General features: G+C 40.1%; 1 protein-coding gene across 1 annotated transcript in view; it reads right to left on the bottom strand.

Annotated features, from left to right (window-relative positions):
• SLC4A4 (solute carrier family 4 member 4) overlaps positions 1–27,369 on the bottom strand; it is a 494,300-nt gene that overhangs the window by 453,577 nt on the left and 13,354 nt on the right. Inside the window, exon 2 of the mRNA XM_031664484.1 lies at positions 15,518–15,580. Within this exon, the coding sequence (XP_031520344.1) occupies positions 15,518–15,531 (14 nt within the window). The 5' untranslated portion in view covers positions 15,532–15,580. The remainder of the gene's footprint in view (positions 1–15,517; positions 15,581–27,369) is intronic.

Below are 27,369 nucleotides of genomic sequence, written 5' to 3'. Positions count from 1 at the left end.
AAATTGATGCTAATTAACCCGACTATATTTATTTTCACACTCCGATAATATGAGTAATCCATGAGAGACACTGAACTTTAGACACAAGGGAAGTTAAAATGCCTATGACGCAAATAGAGGCATTAGAAAAAGATTATTGGACAATTTAAAACTAACCGAATGCTACTCTTTCCTGTTACTGTGGTTGATGTTCCAACATAATTGTTTGTTTTTAGTTAGTGGAAAGGAGATGTTTGAAGACATTGCAGAAATCTAGTACCATGGCAGCCAGAGTGGAAGGAAGATGGCCAAAACTTGCCTATGCAACTGAAATTTTATTCATCTGTAAACTCAGATGGTCATAGCATAGGATGTCTCTCAACTCCTTACTTGCTCAAAACTGCCAGCAGTCTGTGAATATTAAGAAATTTAAGGCTGAGCACAGTGGCTCACGTCTGTAATCCCAGCACTTTGGAAGGCCGAGGCGGGTGGATCACTTGAGAGCAGGAGTTCAAGACCAGCCTTGCCAACATGGTGAAACCCTGTCTCCACTAAAAATACAAAACTTAGCCAAGTGTGGTGGTGCACGCCTGTGATCCCAGCTACTCCGGAGGCTTAGGCAGGTGAATCACTTGAGCCTGGAAGGCAGAGGTTGCAGTGAGCCAAAAAAGTGCCACTGCACTCCAGCCTGGATGATAGAGTGAGATTCCGTCTCAAAAAATAAATAAAAAGAAATTTAGCAGCCAGGCACAGTGGCTCACACCTGTAGTCCCAGCATTTTGGGAGGCTGAGGCGGGTGGATCACATGAGGTCAGGAGTTCAAGACCAGCCTGGCCAACTTGGTGAAGCCCCATCTCTACTAAAAGTACAAAAAAAAAAAAAGAAAAAAATAGCTGAGCGTGGTGGCAGGCACCTGTAATCCAGCTACTCAGGAGAGTGAGGTAGGAGAATTGCTTGAACCCGGGAGACGGAGGTTGCCGTGAGCCAAGATCACGCCATTGCACTCTAGTGTGGGTGACAAGAGCAAGACTCTATCTCAAAATAAGTGAATAAATAAATAAATAAATAAATAAACCAATAAATAAATAGAAAAGAAATTTAGCAAGAACAAAAACATGCAAATTAGCAGTCACCTGCTACCCTTACATCTAGAAGAATTATGTGGCTTTTAAAAAGGAAAGCAGGAAATATTTGTAGGCCAAATAGGGTGACCAGTTGTCTAGGTTTATTCAGTAGTGACAGATTCCCCAGGACACAGGATATTTTCAGCATGAAAACCTGGACAGTCCCAGGCAAGCCACCATGGTTGATTATCATAAAGCCAAACACTGAGTTCATGAGATTAAATCATTGTTTTATCCTGTAAATATAACTAACACACTAAGAGGTGAAGCTGGAGTTCCCCAGATTTTGAAAAAGTGGCTGGAACCTGACAAGTACTTCTAATATTCTGAAGTATCCCAACCATGATTAGAGTATAAAATAGCATCTGAGAGTAAAAGGACCTGATTTTTTTAGATCAAGTATGACCTGATTAAAGGGCAACAAAGCACTTGAAAAGGAAATGTAAGTAAACATCTTTATTAAAGAGGGGCCTGGGGATTGTATCGTACACAGAACTAAATTATATACGGTACTTCAAACTGAAGAGCCCATTAGGAAGCAAATCATTTAAAAAGAATCTAGAACCTCCCAGACAGATACTATACAATGGCCTACAAACAAAACACCAGCTGACTTCTCTCAGAGTAAACATGGATAGGCTTAGCAATCATACCTAATTACCTAAACTCCCCAGCTCATATTTCTGGCCCTGAGATATGCCTGCCCTATGAACTTAGGCAAGAACAAGGACTTATCCATATAACTTCTAAAGATTAATTCATACAATTAAGGAATTATTTCGTTTCGCCTTAAAGTTAACATAAAAGATGAGATTTGGCCAGGTATGGTGGCTCATATCTGTAATCCTAGCACTTTGGGAGGCCACGGTGGGTGGAATACCTGAGGTTAGGAGTTCAAGACCAGCTGAGCAACATGGTGAAACCCCATCTCTACAAAAACTACAAAAATTAGCTGGGCATGGTAACATGTGCCTGTAGTCCCAGCTACTCAGGAGGCTAGGGTGGGAGGATCTCTTGAGCCTGGGATGTCGAGGCTGCAGTGAGCCATGATTGTACCACTGCACTCCAGCATGGGCAACAGAGTGAAACCCTGTCTCAGAAAATAAATAAATAAATAATAACAATTAAAATGTACACTAGGCCACAGAGGATGCTGGGAAGATGACTGAATAGAAAGCACCAGGAATCTGTTTCCCCACCCAGACAATAATTACACTCCAGCAATCTGCCTGATGTAATGATTTTGGAACTCTGTAGTCTATTGAAGATTTGCAACTTCCAGGGGAAAACTTGGATTGTAAATTGCAATTAATTCTCATCAGTTTCAGCTCTTAGCTCAGCAATAGCTACCCATCCTCCTTTCACCCCCATTCCACTGGCAGGCAGCTGTGCATGTGTTCCTGGAGCAACTTTGCAAACAGCTTTGGGAGCAAGGGTAGATTTTTTAAAAGACCCTATTTCCCCTTTGGTAAAAAGGTAGAAAAATTGCCGGGCACAGTGGCTCATGCCTGTAATCCCAGCACTTTGGGAGGCCGAGGAGGGCAGATCACTTGAGGTCAGGGGTTCGAAACCAGCCTGGCCAACATAACGAAATCCCGTTTCTACTAAAAATACAAAAAGTAGCCAGGTGTGGCAGCGCACACCTGTAAACCCAGCTACACGGGAGCCTGAGGCATAAGAATAACTTGAATCCCGGTGGCTCATGCCTGTAATCCCAGCACTTTGGAAGGCCGAGGGAGGTAGATCACGAGGTCAGGAGATCGAGACCATCCTGGCTAACACAATGAAACACCGTCTCTACTAAAAATACAAAAAAATTAGCCAGGCATGGTGGCACGCGCCTGTAATCCCAGCTACTCAGGAGGCTGAGGTAGGAGAATAGCGTGAACCTAGGAGGTGGAGCTTGCAGTGCGCTGAGATCGCACCACTGCACTCCAGCCTGGGTGACACAGTGAGACTCCATCTCAAAAAAAAAAAAAAAGAATCACTTGAATCCAAGAGGCGTGGGTTGCAGTGAGCCGAGATGGTGCCACTGCACGCTAGCCTGGGTGACAGAGCAAGACTCCTCTCCAAAAAAAGGTAGAAAAATAAAAATAAAGGACATTGTCCTCCAAATATCAGGGACCTGTGCTCCAATCGCTGATTGCTGCCTCTGATCACAGAGATGCAACAGGGAGGCAGTGACCATTATTGATGTACTTCCCTCCATTATTGCAAGCTTCTCTCCCTTTGGTTGAAGTGACTTCCAGGGGATTTAAAGGATTGGTGCATTTTCCCCACCTTAATTTTTCTCTTTTTCCTCTTTTGGGAGCCAGACTTTAAAGACTAGGACATTCAAAAGCAACTACATATATGGGGGAAATTAGAAAATCACCATGAACGCCCAGGAAAAGATGTAGGCTCTGAAAAGATCTTCAGTTCCTGCTTAAGGCAGATTCTCAGCACAGAGACAGCCTACAGCAATCAAAAACAAAAACCTCAAACCCTGAGGAAGAGGAGAATCTGATTTTCAGAGATACCACATTATTAGAGTCAAATATCCAGATTTCAACAGAAAATCACAAGATATGTAAAGGAATAGGAAAATATAGCCCATTTAAAGGAAAAATATATATAAACCAACAAAAACTATCCCTGAGAAAGACCTAATGGCAAATCAACTAGAAAAAGGCTTAAAATATCTGTCTTAAACACGCTTAAAGAACTAAAGGAAGACATGGAGAAATTCAAGAAAACAATATCTGAACATATTGAAATATCAATAAAGAGATACAAAACGTGAAAGGAAACCAAAAGGAAATTCTGAAGTTGAAAAACAAAATAACTGAAATTACAATGTTCAGACTTTCTAGGATCCCAGAATGAGAAGAGAGAGAGAGAAAGGGGTAGGAAGAATAGTTGAAGAAATAATGGCTAAAAATTCCCTAATTTGATGGAAATACATGAATATAAGCATCCAAGAAGCTCAAAAAACTCCAAGTAGGTTAAACTCAGAGACCCATCCTGAGACACATTATAATCAAACTGTTAAAAGACAAAGTCAAAGAGAGAATCTTGAAAGCAATGAGAGAACAGCAACTCATCACATACAAGAAATCTTCAATACAATTATCAGCATATTTCTCATCAGAAACTTTGGAGGCCAGCAGAAATAATACCACACATCTATAACCATCTGATCTTTGACAAACCTGACAAAAACAAGAAATGGGGAAAAGATTCCCTATTTAATAAATGGTGCTGGGAAAACTGGCTGGCCATATGTAGAAAGCTGAAACTGGATCCCTTCCTTACACCATATACAAAAATTAATTCAAGATGGGTTAGAGACTTAAATGTTAGACCTAAAACCATAAAAACCCTAGAAGGAAACCTAGGCAATACCATTCAGGACATAGGCATGGGCAAGGACTTCATGTCTAAAACACCAAAAGCAACAGCAACAAAAGCCAAAATTGACAAATGGGATCTAATTAAATTAAGGAGCTTCTGCACAGCAAAAGAAACTACCATCAGAGGGAACAGGCAACCTACAGAATGGGAGAAAATATTTGCAATCTATCTACCTGACAAAGGGCTAATATCCAGAATCTACAAAGAACTTAAACAAATTTACAGGAAAAAAATCAAACAATGCCATCAAAAAGTGGGCAAAGGATATGAACAGACACTTCTCAAAAGAAGACATTTATGCAGCCAACAGACACATGAAAAATTCTCATCACCACTGGCCATCAGAGAAATGCAAATCAAAACCACAATGAGATACCATCTCACACCAGTTAGAATGGCAATCATTAAAAGGTCAGGAAACAACAAGTGCTGGAGACGTGGAGAAATAGGAACACTTTTATACTGCTGGTGGGACTGTAAACTAGTTCAACCATTGTGGAAGACGTGTGGTGATTCCTCAAGGATCTAGAACTAGAAATACCATTTGACCCAGTCATCTCATTACTGGGTATATACCCAAAGGATTGTAAATCATGCTGCTGTAAAGACGCAAGCACACGTAGTTTATTGCAGCACTATTCACAATAGCAAAGACTTGGAACCAACCCAAATGCCCATCAATGATAGACTGGATTAAGAAAATGTGGCACATATACACCATGGAATAAATACTATGCAGCCATAAAAAAGGATGAGTTCATGTCCTTTGTAGGGACATAGATGAAGCTGGAAACCATCATTCTGAGCAAACTATCGCGAGGACAGAAAACCAAACACCGCATGTTCTCACTCATAGGTGGGAATTGAACAATGAGAACAATGAGAACACACCAGGGCCTGTCATGGGGTGGGGGGATGGGGGAGAGAGAGCATTAGGAGTTATACCTAATGTACATGACGAGTTAATGGGTGTAGCACACCAACATAGCACATGTATACATACGTAACAAACCTGTACGTTGTGCACATGTACCCTAGAACTTAAGGTATAATTTTTTTAAAAAAAAGAATATATAATAAAAGCTTTTGAGTTCAAAAAAGAAGAAAGAAACTTTGGAGGCCAGAATCAGTGGTCTAATATATTTATTTAAAGTGCTAAAAGAAACAAATCGTCAACAAGAATCCTACATGCAGCAAAACTATCTTTCAAAAGTGAGGGAGAAACTAAGGCATTCTCAGATAAACAAAAATTGAGGCACTAGAATTGTCCTGCAAGAATGGTCAAGGGAGTCCTCTAGGTTGAAATGAAAGAACATTAGACAGTAGTTGGAAGCCACATGCACAAATAAAGATTGCAATACAAATAAACACATGGGAAATGATAAAAGCTAACACTACAATAATTTTGGTTATAATACATTTTGTTTTCTACATAATTTAGGAGATTAATTCATTTTTAAAAGAAATTATTAGTTTGTGCTTTTGGACACACACTCTATAAAGTTGTAATTTTGTGGCATTAACTAAAAAGAGTGGAGAGTGAGCTACAAAGGAGGAATTTTGGGTGTTATTGAAGTTAATATGGTATAAATTTAAATTAGAGTGTTATAACTTCAAGATGTTAAATGTAACACCCATGGTAACCACAAAGAAAGTAGCTATATAGTATATGCAAAAGGAAATGAGAAGGAGCTTAGACAACAGAGTGAGACCCTGTCTGCACAAAAGTTAAAAATTAGGCATGGTGGTGTTTGCCTATAGTTCCAGCTACTCAGGAGGCTGAGGCAGGAGGATTGAGGCTGCAATGAGCTATGATCACACCACTGTACTCCAGCCTGAGCATTAAGGTGAGACCCTGTTTATACAAATAAAAAAAAAGAAATTAAAAAAAGAAAGAAATGAAAGAAATGAGAAGAGAATTAAAATGTTAACTACAAAAATCAACTAAACAGCCAGGTGCAGTGTCTCATGCCTGTAATCCCAGCACTTTGAGAGGCCGAGGCAGGCAGATCATTTGAGGTCAGGAGTTTGAGACCAGCCTGGCCAACGTGGTGAAATCCCCGTCTCTACTAAAAAATGCAAAAAATTAGCCGGGTGTGGTGGCATGCACCTCTAGTCCCAACTATTTGGGAGGCTGAGGCAGAAGAATCGCTTGAACCTGGGAGGCAGAGGTTGCAATGAGCTGAGATGGCACCACTGCACTCCAGCCTGGATGACACAGCAAGACTCCATTAAAAAAAAAAAAAAAAAAAAAATCAACTAAACACAAAAGAAGGTAGTAAAACCGTAAATGAAAAACAAAAAAGTTGTAAGACATATAGCAAACAAGCAGCAAAATGGCATAAGTCCCTTCCTATTAATAATTCCTTAAAATATAAATGGATTAAATTCTCCAAAGACAGAGATTGGTAGAATGAATAAAAACATATGATCTAACTATATGCTATCTGCAAGATAGATAGTATATCTCACTTTAGACCCAAGGACATTAACAGACTGAAAGTTAGAGGATAAAAAAAATATTCCATGCAAGCAATAACCAATAGAGCATGGTGGCAATAATAATACAGAAAAATAGACTTTAAATCAAAGGGTTTCATGAGTATAGAGTTTCAGTTTTGTAAGATGAAAAGAGTTCTGGAGGTGAATGGTGGTAATTATTACACAACAGTAAGAATATAATTAATATAATTGAACTCCTAAAAACGATTAAGATGTGATGAATGTCATTTGTTTGAATGTCAATGTAGTTTGATAGGTATAGCATTGAATCTGTAAATAGCTTTGGGTAGTATGATCATTTTTATGATTTTAAGATTCTTCTTATTAATGAGCATGGAATGTTTTTCCATTTGATTGTGTCTTTTCTGACTTCTTTGAGCAGTGTTTTATAATTCTCATTGTAGAAATCTTTCACCTCCCTGGTTAGTTACATTCCTAGGTATTTTATTCTTTTTGTGGCAATTGTGAATGGGACTGTCTTCCTTATTTTGCTCTCAGCTTAGCTGCTGGAGTATACGAATGCTGGTGATTTTTGTACATTGATTTTGTACCCTAAAACTTTGCTGAAGTTGTTTATTAGCAGAAGGAGCTTTTGGGGTGAGACTGTGGCGTTTTCTAGATATAGTATTATGCCATCTGCAAACAGGGACAGTTTGACTTCCTCTCTTTCTATTTGGATATCTTTTCTTTCTTTCTCTTGTCTGACTGCTCTGGCCAGAACTTACTATGTTGAATAGAAGTGGTGGGAAAGGGCATCCTTGTACTGTGCCAGTTTTCGAGGGGGGGATGCTTCCAGCTTTTGCCCATCCAGTACAATGTTGACTGTGGTTTGTCATAGATGGTTCTTATTATTTTTAGGCAGGTTCCTTTAATACCTAGTTTATTGAGAATGAAGGAATGTTGAATTTTATTGAAAGCCTTTTCTGCATCTATTGAGATAATCATGTGTGGTTTTTTGTCTTTAATTCTGTTTATGTGATGAATCACATTTATTTATTTGTGTATGTTGACCCAACCTTGCATCCTGGCTATGAAGTCTACTTGATTGTGATGGATTCGCTTTTTGATGTGCTGCTGGATTCGATTTGCCAGTATTTCATTGAAGATTTTGCATCTATGTTCCTCAAGGATATTGGTCTGAAATTTTCTTTTTTCGTTGCATCTATGACAGATTTTGGTATCAGGATAATGCTGGCCTCATAGAATGAGTTGGGGAGGAGTCCATCCTCCTCAATTTTTTAGAATAGTTTCAGTAGGAATGATACCAGTCCTTCGTTGTATACCCGGTAGAATTCAGCTGTGAATCTATCTGGTCCTGGGCTATTTTTGGTTGGTAGCCTACTTATTACTGATTCAATTTTGGAGCTCATTATTGGTCTCTTCAGGGAATCAATTTCTTCCTGGTTCAGTCTTGGGAGGATATATGTAGCCAGGAATTTATCCATCTCTTCTAGGTTTTCTAGTTTGTGTGCATAGAGGTGTTTATAGTAGTTTCTGATGGTTACTTTTATTTCTGTGGGTCGGTGGTAACATGCCCTTTATCGTGCCGTTTGTCATTTCTAATTATGTTTTTTGGATTGTCTCTCTTTTCTTCTTTATTTGTCTAGCTAGCAGCCTATCAATCTTATTAATTTTCTTACAAAACCAATTCCTGGATTCATTGATCTTTTGCATGGTTTTTTGTGTCTCAATTTCCTTCAGTTCAGCTCTGATTTGGCTTATTTCTTGTCTTCTGCTAGCATTGGGGTTGGTTTACTCTTACTTCTCTAATTCTTTCAGTTGTGATGTTAGGCTGTTAATTTGAGATGTTTGTAACTTTGAGATATGGACACTTAGTGCTATGAATTTCCCGCTTAACACTGCCTTAGCTGTGTCCCCAAGATTCTGGTATCTTTGTTCTCATTAGTTTCAAAGAACTTCTTTATTTCTGCCTCAATTTTGTTATTTACCCAAAAGCCATTCAGGAGCATGTTGTTTAATTTCCACGAAATTGCATGGTTTTGAGCATGTTTTTAGTCTTCACTCCTATTTTTATCACACTATGGTCCAAAAGTGTGTTTGGAGTGATTTCAGTTCTTTTGCATTTGCTGAGGACTGTTTTATGTCCAATTATGTGTTTGATTTTAGAGTATGTGGTAATGAGAAGAATGTATATTCTGTTGTTTAGGGATGGAGAGTTCTGTAGAGATCTAGCAGATCCATTTGGTCCAATGTTGAGTTCAGATCCTGAATATTTTTGCTAATGTTCTGCCTCAATGATCTATCTAATATTATCAGTAGAGTGTCAAAGTCTCCCACTATTATTGCGTGGGAGTCTAAGTCTCTTTGTCGGTCTCTAAGAACTTGCTTTATAAATCTGAGCACTCATGTGTTAGGTGCATATGTGTTTAGGATAGTAAGGTTTTCTTGTTGAATTGAACCCTTTACCATTATGTAATGCCCTTGTTTGTCTTTTTTGATCTTTGTTTAAAGTCTGTTTTGTCTGAAATTAGGATTGCAAGCCCTGCTTTTTTTCTGATTTCGATTTGCTTGGTAGATTTTCCTCCATCCCTTTATTTTGAACCTATGGGTGTCATTACATGTGGAATGGGTCTCTTGAAGACAACCCACCATTGGGTCTTGCTTTTTATCTAGCTTGTCACTGTGCACATTTTAAGTGGGACATTTAATGCATTCACATTCAACGTTAGTATTGGTATGTGTGATTTGATTCCATCATTGTATTGTTAGCTGGTTATTATGTCAATTTCTTTGTGTGGAAAAAACTATTTTAAAATCTGCATGAAACCAAAAAAGAGTCTGAATAGCCAAGGAAATCCTAAGCAAAAAGAACAAAGCTGGAGGCATCATACTACCTGATTTCAATCTATACTCCAAGTCTAAGTAACCAAAACAGCATGTAATCAAAACTGACACAAACACAGACACGTAGACTGATGGAACAGAATACACAGCCTAGGAATAAGACCACACACCTATGATCATTTGATCTTCAAAAAATCCAACAAAAGCAAGCAATGGGGAAAGGACTACCTATTTAATAAATGGTGTTGGGATAACTGGCTAGCCATATGCAGAAGATTGAAACTGGAGCCTTTCCTTACACCATATACAAAAATCAACTCAGGATGAATTAAAAACTTAAATGTAAAACACAGAACTATAAAAACCCTGGAAGACAATCTAGCTAATACCATTCTGGACATAGGAACAGGCAAAGATTTCATGACAAAGATACCAAAAGCCATTACGACAAAAGCAGAAATTGACAAATGGGATCTTTAAACTTATGAGCTTCTGCACAGCAAAAGAAACTATAAACTATCAACAGAGTCAACAGACAACCTACAGAGTGGGAGAAAATATTTGCAAACTATGCATCTGACAAAGGTCTCATATCCAGCATCTACAAGAAACAAACAAATTTACAAAAAAAATTCAATCCCATTAAAAAGTGGGCAAAGGATATGAACAGAGAACTCAAAAGAAGACATACATGTCACCAACAATCCTATGAAAAAAGGCTCTATGTCACTGATTGTTAGAGAAATGCAAACCAAAACCACAATGAGACACCACCTTACACCAGTCAGAATGACTATTATTAAAAGTCAAAAAAATAACAGATGCTGACGAGATTGCAGAGAAAAGGGAACACTTTATACACAGTTAGTGGGAGTGTAAATTAGTTCAGCCATTGTGGAAAGCAGTGTGGTGATTCCTTAAAAAGCCAAAAACAGAACTATCATTCAACCCAGCAATCTCGTCACTGGATTTATACCCAGAGGAATATAAATTATTCTACCATAAAGACACACACACGCAAATGTTTACTGCAGCACTATTGACAATAGCAAAGACATGGAATCAACCTAAATGCATATCAGTGACAGATGGATAAAGAAAATGTGGTATATACACACCATGGAATACTCTGCAGCAACAGAAAAGAACGAGATCATGTCTTTTATGGGAACATGGATGGATCTGGAGGCCATTATCGTTGGCAAACTAACAGCGGAACAAAAAACCAAATACCACATGTCCTCACTTACAAGTGGGAGCTAAATGAGGAGCACTCACCAACACAAAGAGGGAAACAATAGACACTGGGGCCTACTTAAGGGTGGATGATGGGAGGAGGAAGAAGAACACAAAAAATAACTATTGGGTACTAGACCTCGTACATGGGTGATGAAATAATCTGTACAATAAATCCCCGTGACCTAAGTTGGCCTATATAACAAACTTGTAAATGTACCCCTGGACCTAACACAAACAAGCAAAAAGGTTAAGATGGCAAATTTTATGTTATATGTATTTGTCACAATAAAAATTTGAACAAAAATATAAGTTTATAGTTACACAATCCACTCATTCATAAAAGAACTCAGCTTTTTTGGAGGTGATGATTATGTTCACAGAGACAGGAAGATAATTTCCATTGCAATTTATTAAAACAAGGTGGACAAAAGATCCAATGACAATGCCTTGTCCCTAAATCCAATGGACTCATTTCAGTCCTTATCTTGACTGACTTCTCAGCCACATTTAACATTCATTGTTTCTTCTTTCCAGATGAACAAAATATCAAACTTAGAAAAATAAGACTTCTAAATATAAATTCCACAGTGTCCTGTCAACCATATTGGAACTTGCAGCAAAAATAAAATTCAGTAATTTGGATCCCATTTTTATTTAAAAATGTGATGTTTTGTTCATCGTGGATTTTTTGCATTAACTTTTATTTTTTTTAAATATTGCATTAAAATATTATTTATCTCAATTCCTGAGTTTTTGTCACCTTTTTAAATTTTGTGCCCGAGGCAAGCCCAGTCCTGAAAAACTCTCTCCTTTCACTTCTGTGATTCCCCAGTTTCCCAGCTCTCCCTGTCTCTTTCTGAGCTGTCCTTCTCATCTTCTTTGCAGTGCTTCTCTGCCTGTCAACTAAACGTCAGTGTTTTCCAGAGTTCTGTTTTGGTTCTTCTCTGCTTTCTCTATAGGTACCATCTGGGTTATCCTAGCTACTACTGTATTCTATTGATTCCCAAATTGCTTCCTCCTCACTTTACCCTCCAGCCACACCATGCAGAGAATTTAACCCTAAACTAACCTTATTTTCTACCTTTGTGAGTCAGTCAATCCTTGTTCCTATGATGCCTTTCCAAAGACATACTTCCCACTTCCCAGTGAAGTACTTCCTCCTGCCAAAATTTAAACTCTGTCCCACCAAAACCCTCTCCTGGCCTTCCTCATGCCTGCCTATATCCTAGAGTGTAGGAAGGGAGAAAAGGAGACAAAAATCCTCCAGGCCCTCCATTTTATCCTTCTCTCCACTTTACCCTCCAATTGCTCAAATATATAAAAATCTCTCTTACTTTAACAACTTCATACATGCCATCTTCTCTATCTGGAATCTTTATAAGCAAACTTCTATTCATCCTTCAGGTCTCAGACTACCTATCCCTTCCCGAGAGACTTGCTCTGACCTGCAGATTATCTTAGGTTTCCCTCCTATGTACACCTACAGAACTCTGCAATTTCTCTTTTATAGCCCTCATTATGCATTATTACAACTAGTTTCATTTTCATTTTCCATACTAGACCATAAGCTCTATAACAGTAGGAGCCATGCCCTTCTTGTTCACTATTATATATCTAGTACCGAGACCTTATCAGTCACTAAAGAAGTATTAATAATTATATGAGGGAAGTCAGCAAAAATCAAATACCATCTAAACAGAACTTATGCAGTCAATGAGCAGATGAGCAAATGAGCAAAACGCAGCAGATGCAAAGATCACAAAACCCAGCTATTGTCAGGAAGCAGCTAATTAGAAAGTCCTACATTTTCTTAATCCTGGAGCAAAGTCTTTTGCTAAATAACCAGAACTCCCCACCCTGGTGCTGTCCACGTAACAGGGAGAGCACAGTCCATTTGTTGTCTTGGCTGTCCTGGGGCCTCTGAACATCTTGGCAGACCCTGCAGGGCCATCTGTCCTTTCATCCCTCTTGAAACTCATCTCTGCTCTTACGTGACCAAATGTTCTCCCCATTGATCTTTTCCAGGATATAGAGTTTTACTTACAGTTTTCTGGCTACTGCATTTTACCAAAGAGTGGTAGAGAATGGCTTCACACAGAAGTAGGGAAAGAGATCCAAGTTTTCCAAATCCCAAATGCTTACCATGAGAAGTTAAGAACCCTTTTTCAACATAGTGTTCTCTGAAAAGATTATGCTGATTAAACAGGATGCTCCTGTTGTATAGTGTTTAAAACTAACACATATGGTTTTACTTATCATCAGTTTTACTGATCAACAATTTGAAAGAAGTCTAATTCCATAAGTTAAAAAAATACACCTAATTAATGAATGCCTAACTTTTAGCCTGTCCATTGAAACTGATGGGTATATATTTAACAAAAATCAACAGACGCCCCCTGGAAAATGTAGAGCTTGGCTCTGAAGCTTCATTGAAGACTGCAGGAGAAGAGAGAGACCTTTCTTGTCCTGGAAAAATGAGGACTCGTGAACCACACACACACTTTAACACAAAACGTCCAGCTTCTGGTAATCCCCCAAAACTGTGAAATGGTATATTTTTTAAAAAACAAGGAGTAGAGAACTTTATCAATCATACTGGGTGTGGCTAATATTTCCTGTTAACGTATTGGGATTCGTCAGAGAAAATCCTAGAGCTTCCCCTAACTACAGATCCTTGCATCTACCAGCTGAGACTCACAAAGCTAATAAACCTCACCAGCAAATTAGCATTATCTATAAAAGTACTGCAGCCTTAAATATTACAACATGGTAGAGCTGAATGTAAATCACCTTGAAAGTATTTTTCCTGTATCGCAATAAGCAGAAGGCCTATTTATAATGTGATGCCAAAAATAGACACACACTGCTTAATATTTGGAGAAGGATCTGTACATGCCACTCCACTCTGCAGAAGCTCTTACAAGTACTTTTCCAATGCATTTTCCCTGGAATCTCTCTCTCTCTGATCATCAATATGTGAGCCATGAGTGCTTTGAACCAGGCAGGACAAGACACCCTGACAATACAAAACTTGATAGTCAAAGGATAAAACTCCCCTGAAGATGGCCACTACATTTTATGGCTGTATGCCACTCATGGCTTACAATGCCATATCCTCATATTTTCTTCTAATCAGAAATTCATAAGGGAAATCTGTGTACCAAAAGGTATAATAAGGGACATATTTTAGATTTTTTTCCCCACAGAGGACAGGGTTACCAGCCCCTAGCACTTTTTTTTAACAGTCTGGCTAATGATCTGGTGCCAACACCAACTGCTGGTTAAATAATCTAATGAGCCAGGGTGAGGCTTTTTGTTCTACTGCTTTTGTGACTTCATTTTTTGAACATTTAAAATTGCCAACAATCCCAAATGGTGTCTCATTACTTCTCTCCAATGTGTTTCTATTTGAAGATAAAAACTATTTTATTTGGAGCAAATTATAATAGGTTGCAAAATGACCCACCATTGTAAGACCAACAAATAGGTAGGTCCCTATAATGGTTTGTGAAGAAAAATTTTAATATCAAGTCACAAAGGGGGAAAACGCATCTCCACACTCATTTTTCACCTATTTTACCAACAACAACAATAGCAATGATTTATTGAGTACGCAACAATATCACAAGAAGAACTCTGGGAGTTTAAACTGCTAAAGCTAAACTTAGGCAGAACAAGGTGAAGATATTCACTTACAGAACAAAGAGGTTTTACTATCCCTAACCATTTATGATTTAAATCTTTTTTTTATTTTTATTTTTTATTTTAAGTAAAGACAGAAAGGAGGTCAAAACAGGCCAGTGCAGTGGCTTACACCTGTAATCCCAGCACTTTGAGAAGCCGAGACAGGTGGCTCAGGAGTTCGAGACCAGCCTGGCCAACATGATGAAACCCTGTCTCTACCAAAAATACAAAAATTAGCTGGGCTTGGTGGTGCGCGCCTGTAGTCCCAGCTACTCAGGAAGCTGAGGCAAGAGAATCACTTGAACCCGGGAGGCAGAGGTTGCAGTGAGCCAAGATGACACCACTGCAGTCCAACCTGGGCAACAGAGCAAGACTCTGTCTCAAAAAAGAAGAAAAAAAGAAAAGAAAAAACAAAAGAGGTCAAAATACAAGACTGGATTTTGCCATATATGACTTTATTTTATTTTATTTTATTTTATTTTTATTTTTGAGACAGAGTCTTGCTCTGTCACTCAGGCTGGAGTGCAGTGGCGCCATCTAGGTTCACTGTAACCTCTGCCTCCTGGGTTCAAGCAATTCTCCTGCCTCAACCTCCCGAGTAGCTGGGACTACAGGCGCACGCCACCACGCCTGGCTAATTTTTGTATTTTTAGTAGAGATGAGATTTCGCCATGTTGGCCAGGATGGTCGCGATCTCTTGACATCATGATCTGCCAGCCTCGGCCTCCCAAAGTGCGGGAATTACAGGCATGAGGCACTGCATGCGGCCCATATATGACTTTCTTACTTACAATAGGTCAAGCATCGGTGCTCAGGTTTATCGCCAGAGGAAATTATAACACAATTGTGGGTATCTGTAAAAAGAAAAATAACAATTATTTGATGTATCTCAAGTAATATAAAAACTCTTAGTGAGAGTATTATACCTCAAATTACCTAAACCCATGTAAGAATCTCTTCTTCTTGCCCTCCTTTCAGGTTCTATTCTCAGCATTCTGTTTTTAGGTTTTTGCACTGTTATTTCTGATGTAACATGATGTGTAAATTCCCAGTAACCTCCAAAATACTTAAAATCAAATATTTCTTCCTAGAAAATGTGTAGGAAACTGTCTCAACAAATATCTCCTTATGAACTTCTATAAATTGATCTACTAATTCTTACTAGGGTTTGAAATATGTAAATATCAATATTCATTTTTAAAATATCTGTCAACATGAAAAAGTTTCTATAAGAAAATGTAGGAAAAATAGAATCCCAGTGAAGTACAGAAAGAGAAATCTATTGAAATCCATCAACCATAAGAATTTTAATTCTCTAAGTTAAGAAAAGCTACTTAAAATGAGCTTTAGAATAGAAATTGCAGTCCCGTGATCCTTACTGAACAGTTTGCCAGTTCCTGTTTACATGTTTACATTATCTTGCATCCCTCAATAAATGTCATCTTTATATCACCTTATTGAGTTACATACTTACTGAGTAGTAACTATGAGTCGTAATTCTATGTGTTACTAGTCTGTTAACACATAGTCTGGTACTTGATACCACAAAGGATAAAACTCCCTTGAAAATGGCCGCTACATTTTATTACTGCGTGCCACTCTTGGCTTACACAGAATGTTACTACTCAGTAAGGCAATATAGTTCCAACACAGTTCTCAAAGATTTAATATGCAGAAAAAAATGCAGTAAAAAAGAACAAACTCAGTTTTTTAAAAAAATGTTGTTATTACAGATACTGTCATATTTAGGAGAGAGACATCTTTGCAGAATATATGCAGTTTTGCAAAATGAGTACAAAACTAATATTAGGAGCCAGGTCCTAATAGGGACATGTAGTATTTCCCAAAGATGGTATCTCTTTATTTTCTGTCCTGGTGAAAGACGTTAATTTTTCAGAATGTCCATAGAAACGCCAACTGTGAGTAGACTATGACCCATTGCTGGCTACCAGAGAATTTGGGTCTTAACCAACACCGCCTCCTCAGTTCATCCACGGGATTCGTTTAAAAATATTTCCTGGCCAGGCTGGGCGCGGTGGCTCACGCCTGTAATCCCAGCACTTTGGGAGGCCGAGGCGAGCAGATCATGAGGTCAGATTGAGACCATCCTGGCTAACACAGTGAAATCCTGTATCTACTAAAAATACAAAAAAAATTAGCAGAGCGTGGTGACGGGCGCCTGTAGTCCCAGCCACTTGGGAGGCTGAGGCAAGAGAATGACGTAACCTGGGAGGTGGAGCTTGCAGTGAGCCCAGATTGCGCCACTGCACTCCAGCCTGGGCAACACAGCGAGACTCCGGCTCAGGAAAAAAAAAAAAAAAAAAAAAAAATTTCCTGACCAGGCAGGGTGGCTCACACCTGTAATCCCAATGCTTTGGAAGGCCAAGGTGGATGGATCACCTGAGGCCAGGAGTTTGAGACCAGCCTGGCCAACATGGTGAAACCCCATCCCTACTGAAAATACAAAAATTAGCTGAGTAGGGTGGGGCACACCTGTAATCTCAGCTACTTGGGAGGCTTAGGCAGGAGAATCGCTTGAACCCAGGAGGCGGAGGTTACAGGGAGCCAAGATGGAGATCGTACCTCTGCACTCCAGACTGGGCGACAGAGCAAGACTATTTCAAAAAAAAAGAAAGAAAAACAAACAAAAATGTCCTCAACATGAACGCCTTCTGTGTAAATTCTCCTTGTGCTCAGTACCCCTATTTGGCCCGACTTCCTTCTGCGTCCCTGGCTACAATCATCACAGTTTTGCGTTAGTAGAGCCGTTTGAAACAGCCTTTCTCTGAACAACCCTGACTAATTGTTTCAGAATAATTTCGGAAGAAAAAGGCACTCTGAAGAGGTTCCCATTCTACCTTTAGCATTTTTCCCAGCAAAGAACAACCTTTGTTTCTTTCAATAGCGTCTGTGTGTTTTGGCTGCATAATGCCTACAAAGAGCAGTAATACAAAACAGTTTTTCTAAGAATGAAGATGGAGTCACTAAAATCTTGCAGGTCACAAAGTCTCCCCCTTCCCAAACTGATAGCCTCTCACTACCTTTATCTGAAGATATACATTTTTATTTCTTAATAAAAACTGTCATTTGGGGTGGGTTTAAATAGGGGGTTGAATAGGTTCGTGGAGGTTGCAGATAAGTTGAAACATACATATGCAAAGACCATTTAAGACTGTGTTTAATGTAGTGAAATAACTCAAGTTATTATTATAGACTATATTTCAAGGCAATCTTTACATCCCATTATTAATAATGCTCTTAGATGTTAAGATATTGAACAATTCCCTTGAATTAATATCGAATCCTCGACACATCAAAAAGTCCATCTTGCCTTTGAAGCAGGAGTGAGATGGTCTTCCATATAAGCTCATGGTTATAAGAGCTTTGTAGCTAGTCCCTCCTCATCCCTTTTTGAACACACATAAGTGCACACACACACACACACAGAGAGAGAGAAAGAGAGAGAGAGAGAGAGACAGTTCCAGCGAAGAGGCAGAAGTAGATCTTACATAGATCCCCCTACCAAAATAGAAGTGTCTGCATTCAACTAAACGAATAACCACAACAAAGAAGAGCAGAATGCTTACCATATGCCAGGCAATGCATTACAAGCTCTATAGGAATTATTTCATTTAACCCTCAAAACAACTCCATAAACTATCCATTAGGACCTTGAGATGGGGGGTGGGGATTAAAAGGTTTAGAGGAAAATTCAAGCAACTAGAACGGAGTGAAGCTGGAATTCAAGCGTGGGTTGTCTTACCCCAGATCCCCACACTCTCGCTGTGCCAGGCACAGCATCTCCACCAACCTCATTTCAACCCTTAGAGCATCTTCAGGTCACCATTTCAGGACTCATAACTTTGGAGTCTGTTCTTGTCCTTTAGCTGCCCTGTCTGTCACTTCAGGTATCAGTTTACTTCATTCAACATTGGAGACAAATAAGGTAAGACAGCTTCTGTCAGAATCAGGAGGGAGTAATGAAATTTTTCAGAGGTAATAAGGCAAGAGTTGGAAGAGTGGGAAAAAAGGGAATTTAAAGTAGCTATTTGCCCTATCAATTGAGAAATGAGTATAGTGTCAAATATAATCTCTACAGTAGTTTAAATGAATGAATTACATCTAATGTATGAACAAGGAAAAAATCTAAAAAACTTAAATTTGAATGAAAAAAAAGTTGGAAAATGTGATGCACTGAATGATATCATACACTTAAATTTTAAACCCATAAAATAATATTATATAATTATTTGGGCATACGCACTTATATAAAATGTATTAAAACATGTATGGGGGCTGAGCATGGTGGCTTACGCCTATAATCCCAGCACTTTGGGAGGCCGAGGCAGGTGGATCACCTGAGGTCAGGAGTTCAGGACCAGTCTGGCCAACATGGTGAAGCCCCATCTCTACTAAAATACAAAAATTATCTGGGCATAGTGGCATGTGCCTGTAATCCCAGCTACTCGGGAGGCTGAGGCACAAGAATTGCTTAAGCCTGGGAGGCGGAGGTTACAGTGAGCCAAGATCCCTCCACTGCACTCCAGTCTGGGCAACAGAGCTAGACTCTGTCTCCAAAAAAAAAAAAATTATGGGAAGGAAAAAACCTATTTCAGGAATGAATGATTATTTCTGGGGGACTTAGGGAGTTATGGGCTAGGGAGAAGTAAATAGATGACTCGGGGAGTCACATACACACAGTGTCACTGTATCTGTAAGGTATTGAATTCAAAAAATCTGAAGCATAATGGGAAAATGTTAACATTTACAAAATGTAAGTGGTGGCTACATGGTATTGTTATATTAATCTCTATTGTTTCCCCAATGTTTGAATTAGTTTCTCTCAACATAATTCTCTGATTGTTTTATGTAGATAAATAGATACTCCTCCCGAGGAAAAAGAAGACTATAGGAAAGACACTGACGGAAGAGTTCCCTGTGCCAACCACTGATAAACACCAAGAACATGCAGCAATTTGGTGGCTGTTCTAGCAGGCAGGCAAGGGAGGAGGAAGATGTCAAAGTAATGGTTAAGAGTAGGAAGACAAAGGAAGACGGTGAGAGGATAGAATGTTCTATAGTGGTGGGGGGAGAGTTACTTGCAAATAACGTGTTTGAAACTTGAACTATAACTGGCTGCAAACGCAGAGCACTTCGGTTAGGTTGGAGCTGAGACTCAGATACATCCAAGTTAAGGAGAATAAGAGAACCCATCCCCTTCATCCCTATAGTACAGAATCTATTGGAATAAACTGAATTGCTGGATACTACAGATGCTACTGGGGAAATAATTAAATCCTGACCCAAATTAGGTTTAACATGTATACAGTTGGAGGAAGCAAAATAAGTAAGATATAAAGAGAGACAACAGAAAATTTACCAAAGAGGGCAAGGTATTTGGATAGTACATTTAGCAAAAGAACCTAAGGGTTGAAAGGCAGTGAATTTAGCAGCTAAAGCACAGACATTGGGGACCCAGGCATTCCAGCCATATGTTTGGGCCCTGTGTGTATGAATTAACAGCTGTCTTACAACTAGAAACTTTGGGGCACAAGCCTTCCCACCACTCCAAAAAGCAAAGAAAGAAACATTATATTTTTATTTTCAGAAACAGAATTGACCAGGATATTGGCAGGAATCCCAAATGACAAGGTGCCGGTGGTAGCAAAGTCCTAGATTCCTGGGTTCAAAGACAGATGCAACATCAGAATTCCAACTAGATTAGTTCCAAGTGGTAGCTCTGGCTGCAGCAGGACCAGTGCAGTTCAATTCAGAATAAAGCACTCTGGGATCTAACTCATTGCGCTTTAGGGCTAACCAACCCTGTTCTAGAACCCTTTGTCATCACTGTAACATAGAGCAAGGAAGCATCCTTTTTCTCACTTCGCAAAAGCATCACTGGCTGAGGTGCCTGAGGTGAGAGCTACTCCAAAGCAACCAAGGCGGGGGTGTGGAGTGCCAGCACCAGCGCAGCAGCAGTGAGGCCAGAGTGACAGCATCACAGCTTTCACTGGGATCTGCAGCTGGACTGCATTCGCAACAGCACAGTTCCAGTTTTGGCATCTGTGGCAACCCTGTTTAGGAATCTCAGTGGTGAGCTCTAGCCCAGGCTCTGCATGAATAAATGAAAAAATAATTTGTGGGGGAATTTCCACAAATATATAGAGGAGAGGAACTCCCACAAAGAATCATAATGGGTAGCTAGGATGCAGAGCCATTCAGATGTGAATGCTTTTGTACTCTCAGGGTGGGAAAGGCAGAGATGTTCAAGTCACAGTAACTTGCTGCTGTGAAAGATGCATGTTTACGAAACACTTTGTGCTTCAGAGGAAAAATATATAATCAAATAAAACACAAGGTTGAATTAGATTTTTCTTCCTGATGTTTTTGCCTCCCTCTAAGATACAGAATCCAAGAGGAGTTTTAGTAAAGGAAGGAAGCAGAGGGATAGGTGGAGGAAGAAACTGCAACTGATTAAATGTTTCTGCTTATGAATATTTTGTGATGAGAATATCTTCATTTACCAACAGTGATGAACACGAATACCTGAGCCTGTTTTAAATGGAACTCTGTGTAATAGCTAGAATTTTAGTCTGCAGAATGAAAGTATAAGAGATGAGGTTACAGCATACCTAAAGCAGGGACTAGTAGGCTTACAAACCCAGGTGACTTGAGGAGGAGCTGGGCAGTCACAGTCACCAGAGTCGGCCTCAAGTCTATAAAAGTGCTCACAACTCACCCCAGAACACTTACGAGCCCATTAGCACAAGCAATCCTCAGTTTACAAAGTATTTGAATATATGAAGAAAGACAAAAATAATCAAAGTGAGAAAGGCAGGGATGGAGAAAACACCTGAGACCATTCTGATGTGATGCTGAGAATTGTCCAGCAACATTTACGGCCACTTGGAAGGGAAAACACTCATCCTTTTATATGTGTCCTATGTTAAGAAGAATTTCAGCCAATTGGTTTGTTGAAAGTGGAGGCACTCTTACTTACCCAGCACTTTGCCCATATCAGGAATCATGCTGTCTGCCCTGAGAGATCTGCGTCTGGCTTAAAGGGTCCCATCAGTGGACGTCAGAGGAACAGCAAAGAGAGAGTGCACGCTGACCCCAGTAGGCCCAGCCCTGCCTCCAGGAGAGGGTATATGGGACACTCGTGGGTAGTCTACCTTCTGGAGTCTCGCACATGTACAAACACATAGCGTCACAGTGACAGATCACATGGGGACCAGGAGAGATGCTCGCATGCTGCACTCCTGCTGTCAAGGTAACAACTGCCTTTGATTCCTGGCAACGGGATCCTTTCAGACCTGCTGTCAGAGAAACTAAAGGATTAGCCAGACTTCTTCCACTGGAGAGGTCTCCACCCTCCAGAGGGCTGATCAACATATTCATCCCTCCAGAGAGGGCTGTTGCTGGCAGCACACAGGCAGGAGAACTGCTTGCCAGCATTTCTTTGTTGTGGGAGACACAGCCCCAACAGTCCTTACACTTCACACCTTCTTACTGCTTTCAGCAGACACTTAAACCGTACTCACAGGGGAGTCTGTCTCCAGACAGTGACATATGATGACTTGCTGGCAACCTGGCCTCTATGAGCAAATCATAGCACTTTCTTTACTTTTTTTTTTTTTTTTTTTTTTTAATTTTGAGACAGGGTTTCATTCTATCACCTGGGCTAGAATGCAGTGGCACAGCCACCGCTCACTGCAGCCTTGGCCTCCCAGGCTCAAGTGATCCTCCCACCACAGCCTCCCAAGTAGCTGGGACTACAGGCACGTGCCACCACGCTCAGCTAATTTTTTGTGTTTATAGAGAGATAGGGTCTTGCTATGTTGCCCCGGCTGCTCTCAAACTCCTGAGCTTAAGTAATCCTCCTGCCTCAGCCTCCCAGAGTGCTGGGATTATAGGCATTAGCCACCGCACCGGGCCCATAGCACTTCTTTTTGGTGAAATTTGAATTTATCATCATAGTACTTGAAGGTTTGATGATACTTACAGATCATTCTGACTAGGATTTTGAATGAAACAGCAGGTCTAAAATTCAGAACACAAAACGATATGTTCCTTCTACAGCTACTGATGCCCTCACACTGCTGCATATGTGTCCCATATTTCCCCTGCCTCGGGCAGGTAATAGGCTTGCGATAGGAATGCCTGGTGATTACCAGACCCCAAACACCCTCTCTCCTTCCTAGGAGGTGTCTCATGGGTAATGATGATCACAGCCTTGCCAGAGAAGCACCCAGAGGCATGTCACGATTTCACCAAAGCAGGGAATAACTATTCATGACTTCAATGTTAAACTGTTATACAAGGCTGGGTGCAGTGGTTCACGCCTGTAATCCCAGCAGTTTGGGAGGCCGAGGCAGGCAGATCACTGGAGGTCAGGAGTTTGAAAGTAGTCTGACCAACATAGTGAAACCCCATCTCTACTAAAAATACAAAAATTAACCAGGCATGGTGATGCGTGCCTGTAATCCCAGCTACTCGGGAGGCTGAGGCAGGAGAATCGCTTGAACTGGGGAGGCAGAGATTGCCATGAGCTGAGGTCATGCCATTGCACTCCAGCCTGGGCAACAGAGTAAGACTCTATCTAAAAAAAAAACAAAAAACAAAAAACAAACCTGTTATACCAATCCCAAAGCAGCAATGGTGTATTCTCCTAATGTGCCAGAGATTTTCATAAAAATGTCTCCTTAAGGTTTTACTACCAAGCTCTTCCTAGCACCCAGATGGGGTTCTATGGGAGCTAGAATGAGTATGAGCTGAGTGAAGAAGGCCTCGGTGTGTCCCTAAATTAAAGCATAACATCTTAAAAATTTGATATTCAATGTATTTATTTTTGACTTTTGTTGCACTAATCATTTTTTTGAAATCATTCCAACTCTTACTTAATCTATACAAGATATCTTACTTAAGCCTTTCCAAGATTCTAATGCCCTGTGCTCCTCTCAGACAAACTCCAGCCTGCTTGAATTGATCATTCCCTTCTCAGAACAAACTCTACCACTTCCCCCTACACCTTGCATAGACTTCTAAGCAACTCATTACACTTACTAATTGATGTACATGTGTCTTCCTAAAGAGGCTATGCACTACTTGAGGGTGGGGCTCTGTTATTCAACTTTGTATTCTTACATGGAAAAAAAAAATCTGTCACCTCGTGGGCATTTGGCTAATGTCTGGCAAATAAATAATGAATGAATGAATGAATGAATGCTAATTGTACATTCAAAAATGGCTTGATGCATTTTGAGGGCCCACATGTGTTGGTTAACCTCTAGAACCCCTTTATGAGACAGTAGTACTCCTGCATCCAGTTCTTTCCTCATGCTATCTTTTTTACACCAAATATATTTTTTAATAGTTTCTAGAATCCTATCTTTACTTATCAAGATTTTTTGCAAGTAATGGGACGGAAAGAAGACCTATCCTATTTGTACATATATTTTCCTGAGACTCACATTTGATTAAATAAATATGTTTTCACTGATTTTTCTAAAAAATGTATATTTAGTCATTAGGCCTATTTGCTAGATAGACATTCTTTTGCCTGTTAATGTATGGAAAAATGCTTAAAAGTGTATTTTTGTTGGAAGGAACTAGGGGAGTGCAGTAGGAGGAGAAATAGAAATAGGGTGATCCATAGCAAATCTTGCTTTCAAATTCTTAGGCATCATTAAGCAGAATAGAAAACAAAACCGTCTGCTGCAATGCTCATTATTTCTTATTTACTTTTTTCATCATAGATAGCCGATAGCCAAACTTCCTCAGCCAAAATATCGATCCTGTCTAACTCATGGAAAATATAAAAACAAACACCGGCAAAATGGGTATAGCAAGTAACTCATCCATTAGCCTGGATAATGATGAATTGAATAAATACCTTCTTTGGGTCTTTATCTTTGTCTACCTAACATAGAGTGTGATAGGTAGAACAAAATAGAAACCAATATTAAAAGTACATACTCTGGGCCGGGCGCGGTGGCTCACGCCTGTAATCCCAGCACTTTGGGAGGCCAAGGCAGGGGGATCACCTGAGGTCAGGAGTTCGAGACCAGCCTGGCCAACATGGTGAAACCCTGTCTCTACTAAAAATACAAAACTTATCCTGGCACGGGGGTGGGCCCCTGTAATCCCAGCTACTCAGGAGGCTGAGGCAGGAGAATTACTTGAACCCAGGAGGCGGAGGTTGCAGTCAGCTGAGATCTCGCCACTGCACTCCAGCCTGGGTGACAGAGCGGGACTCCGTCTCAAAAAAAAAAGAAATAAAAAAAAGTATACACTCTGAAAAATCCAGGACCCTTTTTAATTAATCAACTTCAAACATAAACTCCTTACATATTTTATTATATATAATTTATGTATATGTATTGTATGTTATGTATATGTATTTTTACATATATGTATATGTGTTTTTACACAGGTATATGTGGTTTTTTTTTGAGACAGGGTCTCCCTCTTGCCCATGCTGGAGTGCAGTGATGCAATCATAGCTCACTGCAACCTCTGCCTCCCAGGTTCAAGCAATCCTCCCGTCTCAGCCTCCTGAAAAGCTGGGACTACAGCCCTCTCCATCAAGCCAGGCTAATTTTTGTAGTTTTTGTAAAAATGGGGTTTTGCCATGTTGCCTGAGCTGGTCTCAAACTCCTGCACTCAAACAATCCGCCCACTTCAGCCTCCCAAAGTGCTGGGATTACACGTGTCAGCCACAGTGTCTGGGCTTATTTTTTTTTAAGTTCATATTTATAAAACATTTTGCAAAAATAGATGGCTTGTAATGCTAAATGAGAAATACATTCCCAACTGCCACAGAAGAATTATGGATGCGGCAGAAAACCCAAAGAAGCAAACCTGCACATTAAAGTGCCCAAGATTAAAGTCGATACCTTTTTTTTTTTTTTTTAAGACAGAGCCTGGCTTCATTGCCCAGGCTGGAGTGCAGTGATGCAATCTTGGCTCACTGCAACCTCCTCCTCCCAGGTTCAAGTGGTTCTCTTGCCTCAGCCTCCTGAGTAGCTAGGATTATAGCCACGTGCCACCACACCAGCTAATTTTTTTGGTATTGTTAGCAGAGACAGGGTTTCGCTACGTTGGCCAGACTGGTCTCTTAACTTCTGGCCTTCAGTGATCCACCCCGCTCAGCCTCACAAAGTGCTGGGATTACAGACAAAAGTAGATTCTTTTATTCATTCAACAATATTCATCAAGCATCTGCTTCATTTTCCAGATAACATTCTCGGGACTGAGAACACATTCTAGGCACTGAGAACACATTCTAGGCACTGAGGAATTCGTTTTGCCCTCAGTGGAGTTTACACTATAGGGGAGAAAGAAAGACAATAAATAAATGAACAAAAATATAATTTGTTAGGTGGTGATCAAAACAATAAGCAGACATGAAGTAGGGTAAGAAGGGTAAGGGGAAACAGCGGCAGGTTGATGGGATTGCTATTTATTTATTTATTTATTTATTTATTTATTTATTTAGAGATAGAGTCTCGCTCTGATGCCAGGCTGGAGTGCAATGGCGGTCTTGGCTCACTGCAACCTCCTCCTCCCAGGTTCAAGCAATTCTCCTGCCTCAGCCTCCCAAGTAGCTGGGACTACAGGCGCGCGCCACCATGCTTGGCTAATTTTTGTATTTTTAGTGGAGACGGGGTTTCACCATGTTGGTCAGGTCTTGAACTCCTGACCTCGTGATCTGCCCACCTCAGCCTCCCAAAATGCTGGGATTACAGGCGTGAGCCACCATGTCTGGCCAGGATTGCTATTTCAGATTGGGTAGTCAGCCAAGACATTTGAGCAGAGACCTGAAGGAAGAGCTGGAGTGAGCCATGAAGAGAGCTGGGGGAAGCACCCCAGGCAGCGTGAACAAGGGCAAAGTTCCTGGGACAAGAGTGGGCTTGGCATGTTCAAGGAACAGTAGAAGCCAATCTGGCTGGTGTGAAGTGAGCGAGAAAGCAGGGGGTGAGAAGTGAAGCTGGAGATCATGAAGTACCTTACAGAGCATGGGAAGGGCTTTTGTCTTTTCTCTGATTGAAATGAGAGACAAAAGATAGGATTGCATTTCCTTTGCCTCACTGAAAAAGACAGTCCCTTATGTCCATCTGGGATAAAATGGAAGGTAAGAAAGAAATACATTAATAGAAATCACAATACCAAGGAAGGAAGAGACTAGTCCTGATGAACAACACGCTGCTCTGAAATCCACTTTAAGATCATAACATAGATTCTTGCGATTTTTATCTAAAATATAGTTAATAGTAGGCTGACACTCGTGATTTCCTTCAGTCTAAATGCAGTAACCTCCTATTTTCCCATCAGGTGCAATAAGAATGCCAGTCTAAATTCAGCCTAATCCTGGTGCTAATAATAGCACAAATGTGAAGAGCGTCTCTGAGCTAGAGATCCCCAGTTTTGGCTTCTGAATTAAGCCTTGTTCTATGTCCTCCAGGTTCAAGTTAATCCTTTTACTCTAATGAACAAAGTTTAAGGAGAGGCACTGACACTGTACCAGAAGTAGAAGTCAGAACAAACAACGATCAAGCACTAGCCAGGCAAATGTGCCAGCGTGAAGTCATCTCGTCTTCCTGGTCGCTGTATTTTTAGCAGTCCCTGCTGAGCAACTCAT

Source organism: Papio anubis, chromosome 3, assembly GCF_008728515.1.
Source record: "Papio anubis isolate 15944 chromosome 3, Panubis1.0, whole genome shotgun sequence".
Lineage (NCBI taxonomy): Eukaryota > Metazoa > Chordata > Mammalia > Primates > Cercopithecidae > Papio > Papio anubis.
This window is presented reverse-complemented; position numbering and strand designations above follow the sequence as displayed.